General features: G+C 37.6%; 1 protein-coding gene across 9 annotated transcripts in view; it reads left to right on the top strand.

Annotated features, from left to right (window-relative positions):
- The window catches only part of LOC106872891 (probable phospholipid-transporting ATPase IA), a 427,279-nt gene that overhangs the window by 193,129 nt on the left and 224,240 nt on the right, over positions 1–9,910 (top strand). For 3 of the 9 annotated variants that reach the window (XM_014920054.2, XM_014920047.2, XM_014920048.2), the window contains exon 1: positions 7,722–8,874. The exons of 3 other annotated variants lie outside the window; for them this stretch is intronic. In XM_014920054.2, the coding sequence (XP_014775540.1) occupies positions 8,784–8,874 (91 nt within the window). In that variant the 5' untranslated portion in view covers positions 7,722–8,783. Of the gene's footprint in view, positions 1–7,720; positions 8,875–9,910 lie in introns of those variants that run through there. 3 more of the 9 variants (XM_052969325.1, XM_014920049.2, XM_014920051.2) reach the window with 3 other exon arrangements.

Below are 9,910 nucleotides of genomic sequence, written 5' to 3'. Positions count from 1 at the left end.
TATATATATACACACACACATAATTCAAAATATAAACAACAATAAACCATGAGACAATTTTTAGTTTTTCGAAATCAAACAAAACTAACAGTAAGATAGAAAATGTTTTATTTTTGTTTTGACATCATAAACACTTCGAAATTATATTTCCGATCATAAAAAAAAACACTTCAAATATCATTTTAGCAAGTTTAAAGTTATATCTTTTGTGCCGTAAACTATTTACCATTTCTGTTGTGCCCCATCTCCCCCCCACACAAATACACACTTCTTTATGCCTCAAGCAAGTGCATTATTTTGCTTAATGGTTAATCCAGCACTGTGTGTATGTGTATACTTAACATGTTTGTGTATGCTCAGACCTTCTCTGTGGTAACTGACTCAGAAGAGAAATTGTCCTTATAGGCAATGGGTTTGAAAACACACTGACCTGGACCATGAATGTAGGATATGTGTTCCGTCTTTGTTACACTTCATCAGCTACATACACCAAATCCATCTTTCACAGCTCACTTCTGTTTTTATGATTGTATGTTATTTACAAGTTGCAACATGATTGCCTTCAGGCTCCAGCAATAGGGGTTCTACTCAAAATTCAAAGGGGCTGTGTGATTTTTTTTTTTTTTTGTGCTGGTGTGGAGACAATCCTCTTTGGCTCTCTGAGACCCAAACTGATATAATGGCTGAACCATCACCCCTGCAGGGTTCTGCCTTTTGTTTGAAAGAAATATGCACACAGGTGCGGGTATGGCAGTGTTATTGAGAAACTTGCTTCCCAACCCTGAGGTCTTGGAATCCCATTGCATGGAACCTTGGGCAAGGGAAACTGAAAGAAGCCTGTCGTGTGTGTTTGTGTTATTGTTTGTCCTCCACCCCACCGCTTGACAACCATTGTTGGTTTGTTTACATTTCTGTAATTTAGCTATTCAGCAAAAAAGTCCAATAAAAGAAGTCCAAGAGTTTCAAAAAATTAAGTACTGGGTCAACTTGTTTGATTGAAATCTTTCAGGGCAGAGCCCCAGCATGGCCACAATCCAATGACAAACAAGATGTATATAATCAATCATATGCATACTCACATATACAACTTCGTTAAATAATTAGGTAGTTTCTATTTTTTTCCGAAGACTGTTATGTGCATGCGTATGCACACTAATTCTTGTAGAAATTAATTATAAAACAGAACATTACAAATGTTTTAAGCTTAACTCTGTGTTACAAGGTTATCAGCTGAGTTTTTCTTTTTGTGCTTCTTCTTTTCCTTAAGTTTCAATTTTTCTCACTCTTTCTCCTCTGCTCTTTCTCTATATTTCTTCCCTCATTCCATTCTCCCCCTCCCCCCTCTCTCTCTATACACATCACACTCTCATATTTAAGGGTATCCTTGATAAATATGTACAAACACAACTGTATCTTCTTATCAATTCTAATTGATATGGTAGGCACAGGTGAATCATCTGTGTGAGTGAGAGTGTTTCAAAATGCACAAAAACAACTAACATCAACTGAACAAAGGACTCAATGCAAGGTGCAATGAAATATGTAATATAAAATGATTGACTATGATGTTGAAATTTTGCCAAAACCTCACTTTTCTAATTTTCTAGTTTGTGTGGTTCAGAATTATACAAAAGAAAAAACTGAAAGGTAAGGGAACAACAAGCAAGGTGTATTAGTTTGATGCTTAGGAAATATGGAAACCATTACTGTTTTGAGCCTGTTATAAAATACAAAAGGGAGATTAAACATGAAAACAATGTTACAACCAGCAATTAGAACTCACAATTGTTACTCAGTCAAAGAATCTTACACTTCCTTGATACTTTGATCTTGCCTCAGATGTTCTGTTGAGGATTTTGGGTCAGGTGCAAGTTCAATCTTGGATTTCAGATTTTTTGGTAAACTTCCAGGCTGTTGTTCCATATAAAAGGACTGACTCTACTCTTGTTTTTTTTTTTTTTTTTTTGTTTGTTTGTTTTTTTCAATTAATTTCAAAAATAATGAAGAATTTAGTAAAATAACAAGCTGGTGTTTAGAACAAATTAACATGAAATTTTGATGGATGATTATAATTTAGATCACTTTAAAATGGGGGGTTTGCATTATAAAACAAAGGGCAGTCTCAGGTGGGTTGGAATCAAAATAGTTAAGTTGGTGTAGAGAATTTGGAAACTGTAATATGGATTACAGAATCCGAAAATCCTCTGATCTTTGCATAGGAATGTTTTCTGCTCGATGTTTTACATTCTATATGCATGTTCAGAAACTGAACACATCACTAACATTTTTGAAAAACAGCTACTGGAATGAGTTACCAAACTGGCTTTTCTTGTCCTCTCTGTAGAAAGGGAACATTTATAATGAAGATGACCCTTTTTGTCCCAAAATTCAAACTGTTTGTATCAATTCACCAGCATGCTTACTTTTGTTTTCCTTGTGATTGAAAGGACACCATAACAGTTAGGGACTTAGCCCCGTCAGAAGATATCTCAGATAAGGACAGGGTTGATTGTTGTAAGTATTCCAATTTAATATATTGAGAATACTGAAAAATCACCTTGATATGGCAGCACCCAACTCCTGATAATGTGATGACATAACAACTTAATCAAACCTATGAACCTTTTATGGACTTTATACTGTGTTGTAATTGTATTAAAACATCAATTGAAAGATATGAATACACTTAATTAAAATGTTTTATGATATTGTTCCAATGATATGCATGTGAGGTTTTGTGGGAGGAGTTGGTTTATTAGTGGGGAGATAATTTCATGCTATAACAAAGACAAGAGAAAATGGTTGAATCTTCACAAGATTATGCTGCTATCAATATTTTTGTAGAATCTTGTCTTAACTTGGATTATCTTTACTTCTAGTCTGTTTTACCATAACTTTAGGACGACTAAAGCCTTGTGAGTGAATTTGGTAGCCAGAAGTTGTGTGGAAGCCTTTTGGAGGCACCGTAGGGATACATAATCTGTCACTTGGTTTAATGCTACCACTGAGTTCTTGTGAACTTTTAGCAAAGTTCACTCTGTTGAAAGGGTTCAGTTTAAGGATACCTTTTTTTTCTTCCTTCCACTAGTCATACACAGCAAAGGAACCACATTCTTAAATAATCAATTGGCACTACTTCCAGACGGAACTTATTCAGGAATTGGTCAACCAATTAATTGCTCTGTGAGTTAACATCATTGTGAATATACAAGAGCAGCGTGGACCCTGCTAGCATTAGATGCAGCATAAAAGAAGATTGAACTTGTACAAAATGCATTTCTTCAATTAGCCCCAGATTGCCATAAAATATTTACTGAAGACCATCTACACAAGATAATACTGAAAGTATAGCTACACTCATCTTTCAGGCTTGACAATTTAATGTCTCAGCAGGTGTAACCCATATCACTAATTATCTCAAATGATAAATGAAGCTAATTCTTTTCATAAAATTCAATTTAAAGATAACTCATGCAGTTTAGAAATTTTTCATTATCAGAAAGCCAGGATGGGGTAATGAAAAACATAGAACAAATTTCACTATTTAGTTGTTGGTAGGACTGTTCTAGAGCTCAAAAATAACCCGCATGTACCAACACATGCTATCATTTGATGCATGCATGTGTATATGAATATATCATCTATTTATATATCATGTTTACTAAATATTTTGAAAAATAATTTACTCAAATCTAGTACAGGTTACAGCAGAAAAGAAACTCCCAAATTTAGCATTCTTAATAAGTGTTTCAACAGCACACATAATATGCATCAGTCAAAAGATAATGATAACTAGAAAAGAAATGGTAAAACATGAGCTACAAGACACCATTACCACCTTCCTAACTTCAGTAGCATCATATTAATTGCTGTGTAAAATATGGGTTGTTTTTCTGCTGCACTCTGTAGAAAGGTGTCTGGATACATTGTCGTTATTAGCCTCTTGTTTTAATTCTCTCTCTCTCTCTTTCTAATGTCTTGTCATTTACATTTAAATGTTAGTCATTACTTTATGATTATTCATATACTTAGGATTAATTCTTGTCATAATCCACTACCCTGCCTTCTCTTGCTGTACCTTCCTAATAGTCTCATCCCCCACCTCTCTCATACATATGCGTGCGTGTGTATTTACTGGGCTAAGTTACCTACTAATTATCAGTGGAACATGTGTGATGTTTATCAAGAATAAAAGTGTTACTTTATACCAGTAAACCATTTATATAGCCTATCCTGACATAAACATCAAGTGCATTATGCTGTATAAGTGGTGATGGTATCAGCCATAGTATAATAGATATGCAGTTTCAGTCCTGTCACAGGGCTTGATGTTTATATATATAATATAAATAAAATGCAGCGGAGGCTTCATTGTTGATATTGAGTATCTGCTTTTTCAAACAACTAAAATTTGTGCGTGTGTGCACAGGCATGGCTGTGTGGTTAAGATGAAGCTTGCTTTGTTTGCAACCATATGGTTGCAGGCCACTGCATGATAGAATGAGTGTCTTCTACTATCGATTTGCACCAACTTCATGCCTTGAGTGAATTTGCTAGACAGAAACTGTGTAGAAGCCCCTTGTGTGTGTGTGTGTGTGTGTGGTTTGTCCCCTGTTACTGATCGTCAACTCTTGTTAGTATGTTTACATTTTTGTAACTTAGTAATTCGACAAAAGACTCTGATAAAATAAGGTCCAGGCTTCAAAATAAGTAGTGGGGTTTTGTTCAAGTAAAACCTTTCAAGGCAGTGCCCACAGCATGGCTGCTGTTCAATGATTGAAGCAAGTAAAAGATACATCTGTCTCTTCTATGTTTGTCTCCTCTCTCTCTCATACATACACACATATATATATATATATATATGAAGTTGAGGCGTAAACATTGGCAACAAGGAAGAATGAAAAGAGGAATGGCAAATGCTATCAAATGTCCAAATTTCTGATTCCACACCCATGCATCAAGGCCAATACACCCAACAGAAATTTCCTTCTTGGATTTTAAGACTCCAAAATGCACTTGTTTCTTGCGGCGTCCCAAATATAACATCTGGAATGGCTTATAACCAGACTGAAAGTCGTCTACTGTCTCCATAAAGCTGGTTGAGCTAACAATTAATGATGCTATACATTAAAAATAAGTAAATAAAGCAACAACGCACACGAGTTTGCCCTGCAGATGGGGGGTCCAGGATGGTCTTAGGTATGTGTTAGTGATCATGTATATATGTATAAGTGTGTGTGTGTGTATGTATGTATGTATGTATGTATATATATATGTATGTATGTATATATATATATATATCTATATATATATATATATATATATATATATATATATATATATATATATATATATATAGGCATTTACATATGCCCGCATATATATACACACAATTTTTTGTGTCAAGTCTTAAAAATAATTTATTAAACTGAAGGATTACTCAATGTTATATATACATACACAGATAGATAGATATATATGCGCGTAAACACTCACGCATGGGGGAGAGGAAAGAGGTTATTTGTAAGGTTTAGCCGGAGAGGTGCAATGAAGGGATTATAAAGAGGTAGAAATAGGGTGAACGAACAGGTGTAATATGCGTTGTCTGGTTGCACGTGCTCGTATGCGTCAGCTGGGCGTATTGATTAGGGGGTTTTCTTCGTAATGAAGAGGTCTTGCGTTCAATCTCACTTTGTGACATCTTGAGCAAGTGCCCCTCCCCCACCCTCACGGCGTCGTATTGAGTCAAACCTTGTCAGTGAAATAAGGTTGACGGAGACTGGAAGCTCGTACTGGTTCATGCTTTACGGTTACATCAAGCGAACAAGTGACTGCGAAATACCCAGCCACTTACAAACGTATTGAGTCAGTGATTTAGTTGATCGAACAGCTGGAATACTCATTGTCGAAATCGATGGAGTGTCCATTGTGCGCGCGATCGTTGTTTTACTTCCTTTCCTGTTTACAGTAGTTGGCCGGGTACGTCCCTATATAACGCTTCATTGCAACCCTTCGTTGCATTTGGTAAACGCAAGCCCCACTCCCCATTTTTTAATGCTTATAATTTTTACAATATGGACAGTATATGCACATTATATCGTCCCATTGGCACTGGATAAGTTGTCTGCAGCAGGAACTGTGTATACTTTGTGTGTATCAGTTTTCATTTGGAGTTACTATCTTCCAGATGGGTTGTGCTCTGTTGAGAGCTGAAGTAAATTGCGTGTTTATACACACACATACACACGCCTGTGTTTAAAGTAAACTAAACTGGCACTCCGTCAGTTGCGACGAGGGTGGATCAACGGAACAGCTTGCCCTCGAAATTAACGTGCAAGTGGGTGAGCTCTCCGCAGATGTGCATACTCATAACGTAGTTCTCGGTAAGATTCAGCGTGACACAGAATGTGACAAGGCTGGCTCTTTGAATTTACATGTACAACTCGTTTTTGCCAGTTAAGTGGACTGGAACAACGTGAAATAAAGTGTCTTGCTCAAGGACACAACGCGTCGCTGGGAATTGAACTCAGGGCCTTACAATCGTGAGCTAAATATCCTAACCACTAAACCACGCGCCGTCACTAAGGTAGACCAGAGGCTATATATCCACTAGCGTAGCTGGGGGAGGGGCGCCCCGCCCTGGCGGCACTTTTAGGTCTGCTGTAGATAATATCTTTTTTGGGATCCGGGCGACACACACGCTAGCTACGCTAGTGCGTATATCCCAACTGTAATAACTCGCTTTAATCAGGTGTCTTTTCGCGTCACCCATCGGTGGAGCCAGGCTGCTTGCAACTGTGTCATATTGCAGCTAACACCCACATCTTCCCATATTCGAGGTGGCCCTTCTGCCTCTGCTAAAAATATGAAGCACGAAGTATTAGTTTAAACTTCTCGTGACACCCTTCAGCATGAGAGGATTAAATAACTGCGCTATAGCATAGACTCACGTGTGCCCGATCCATGAGGAAGCATCTAAATCGGTCATAGGCAAAGTTTGAATTTTTTTTTTCTTTTCTAATAGTGCGGCCCGCCTGATGATGAGTCATGTCTCATGCTACCCGCTTCTCGAAAAAGGTTTCCCATGACCGATCGAAATGATCGCTTGCCCTATTAGAAATAGCAGTCACACACACACATACCCACACACCCTTCCACCTTTAAAGATGAAATAATATAAAATAAATTATTCTGAGATAAACTAATGACGGAATGGTTATGGCCAGAACGCCTTTGCCCGTGCTCTTTTCGGTGAAAGCTAAGTTTGAACCAAACAACAGATACGTTCCATATAGTTATGTTTACTATTTAACCACATACACATGCGAAGAAAGATGCATGCTATGATAGTAAATTTATAATTTAGCCCTACGTTAGCCTTATCCCATCTGTAACTATCTGGGGTTTTTTTCCCCCTTTTTCGAGATTATTTAGGACTGCATGATTGAATGTGTCCCCACTTTTTTTTTCTCTTCTTCGTTGTGACTTGAGGATAGTTTGGCCGTTATTTCTAGAAGATTCATAGCCAGCAATGTAGTCTGTCTCTTTCGTTGGCTCGTAATTAATCGCTCTTTACGCAGATATGAATGAGTTTTCAGAGAAACAAGTATATTTGTATATATGTGTGCGCGTGTGTGCGTGCGTGCTTGCCTACATCTGCGAGGTAACTGCCAATCAAAATACCTTGTGATATTTATTCCGCCCGAGTTGTACAGACATTTCCGAGTCGCTGTCGACATCAAGAAGGCAGTGCATTAAAGATTAACGATTTACAAACCTATAATTAACGACGCTTTTGTTCACAAAATGCATTGTTTAATCTATAATACAACAACAATTACTAAAATTCATTGGCTACGATGATTGATAAACTGTAATCGAACGAACGTCTCTGTATGATGAAAGCTCTTCCAAAACCTGAAAACTCCCGTCTTTCTAGGTGTGTAGGACTGCATTGCGGTTTGAGAAATTTGGCTGCTGTTGCTAGCAGGTCAGGCGACCACTTGGAGGCTCTGAGGAAATACTTCTTGTGACAGTTTTATTGACAAGGCGTCAAATGTTGTCGTTACAGCTGCTGCTGCTGTTTAATATAGCGACCTGTTCTGCTCAGTATTTGCAAGTCGACTCTTAAAAACAAGGAAACATCTCAACCGGACTTTACACTGAGAACTAACCCTACCCGCTACTCTCTCTCTCTCTCTCATATTTAATGTTACAAAGTGTTCATAACCAATAACGCCTCCCCCACCTCGCCCTCGTTTCTTTTTGCCATTAATGCTGGTGATGTTTTAACCCTCGGAGCACAAACCTTGTCCCTCTCGCATTTTCAGTCTTTCAGTCACCACCTTTGATAACGAGCCAGCGAAGAAACCACGACATGATCGTTCAAACTACTTGCTAGAAACAGCAGCTTAATCTACCTCAAATCAAACACTGCTCTCTTTTGAAGAGAAGAAGAAGAAAAAAAGGAAAAAGCAACATCAAAAACAAAACATTGGATAATGTACTCTGGAGTACGGTTTGGAAACGAAAATAAATAGTAACAACAACAACAACAAAAAAACAAGTAATAATAACCCTGTATAAGTCATGGCTTGAACGAATATTGTAGATCGTAGGTCTTCTCGATCATGGCCCGGGCCTGTTAGGGGGTTAAACCAACAATAACACTACCACCAGTACCACTAACGTCATAATCAGAAACAGCAGCAGCAGCTGCCGTCCCCGCCGCCGCCGACGTTGCTCTACCAGCACCGTTCTGGGCGGGCTTCCAACCGACTGGAATGGAGTTACAGAATAAAACGGTAAAAGAAGACCAAGACACTACGGATGGCTGGCGGCATGCTGAAGCGGAGGATGCCTTGTTAAAAGAATGTAAGTCTTTGTGGTGTTAAACTATGGAGTGTACCCCCTTTCCGCTATATATATATAAATATATATGTACGTTTACACACACACACATACATGTACAGGCTGGTACAGTCATGTATACATACACACACGTGTGTGTAGTTTTTCCCATCATTTACAGACCTACGTTACCAAAACAACGAATGCGAAGCGTAGATTGTGCTCTCTTTATTTTCGTGTTCCTGTCAAAGGAACATTTTGGTTGTAGATACAATTTCAGGAAGGAATTTAGTAAAATATTGTGTATGTATGTATGTATATATATATATATATATATATATATATATAGTTTCTGTTTGTTATAAGGAGATAAAGCGGCGTATGTCAGTAGTTCTAGTTTAAATCGAAGCTTCTGGTTAAAAACAATTGTATCGAAACAAACTTAATTTCTCTCTCTCACTTTCTGTCTCTCTCAAACACACACACACACACGTTATCTTGCAGTAAATACATTTTTCAAACTTATGGGCTTGCTCTCACTCACACACACACACACACACACACACACAATAATACACGCACCGGTGATGTGTTATTTTGGTGAGGGTCTAAGATCAAAGAAGTATTAAATATGATAATCATCATAATAGCAATATTAACGATAATAATTATGATAGTAACGATGATTGATTAGTTTCTTTTTTTCGATTGTTTATCGAGTGGTTAGGCTGTTTTCGTGCTTGGGCGAGTGTGTATTTGTGCATATATATATATATATATTCATACACATGTATTTCTCTCTCTCTCTCTTATACGTTACACGGATCGTAACCCACTTAATATTATTGACATTGTACCGGATACTTAAATCTGTTTGCGCCCCCAACCCTCAAGCTCTTCTTACTCAGCACATTATATGCTGTGTGAATAAAGGTTTGTGTGTGTGTGTGTGTGTGTGTGTGTGTTAATGATTTTTATGTATCAAGCGTCGCTCCCTTTCTGAAAATAGATATTGCCTTACATAAAACACCATTCTACACTCACTCACATACATGTATAT

This window comes from Octopus bimaculoides, chromosome 7 (genome assembly GCF_001194135.2).
Source record: "Octopus bimaculoides isolate UCB-OBI-ISO-001 chromosome 7, ASM119413v2, whole genome shotgun sequence".
In the NCBI taxonomy this organism is placed as follows: domain Eukaryota; kingdom Metazoa; phylum Mollusca; class Cephalopoda; order Octopoda; family Octopodidae; genus Octopus; species Octopus bimaculoides.
This window is presented reverse-complemented; position numbering and strand designations above follow the sequence as displayed.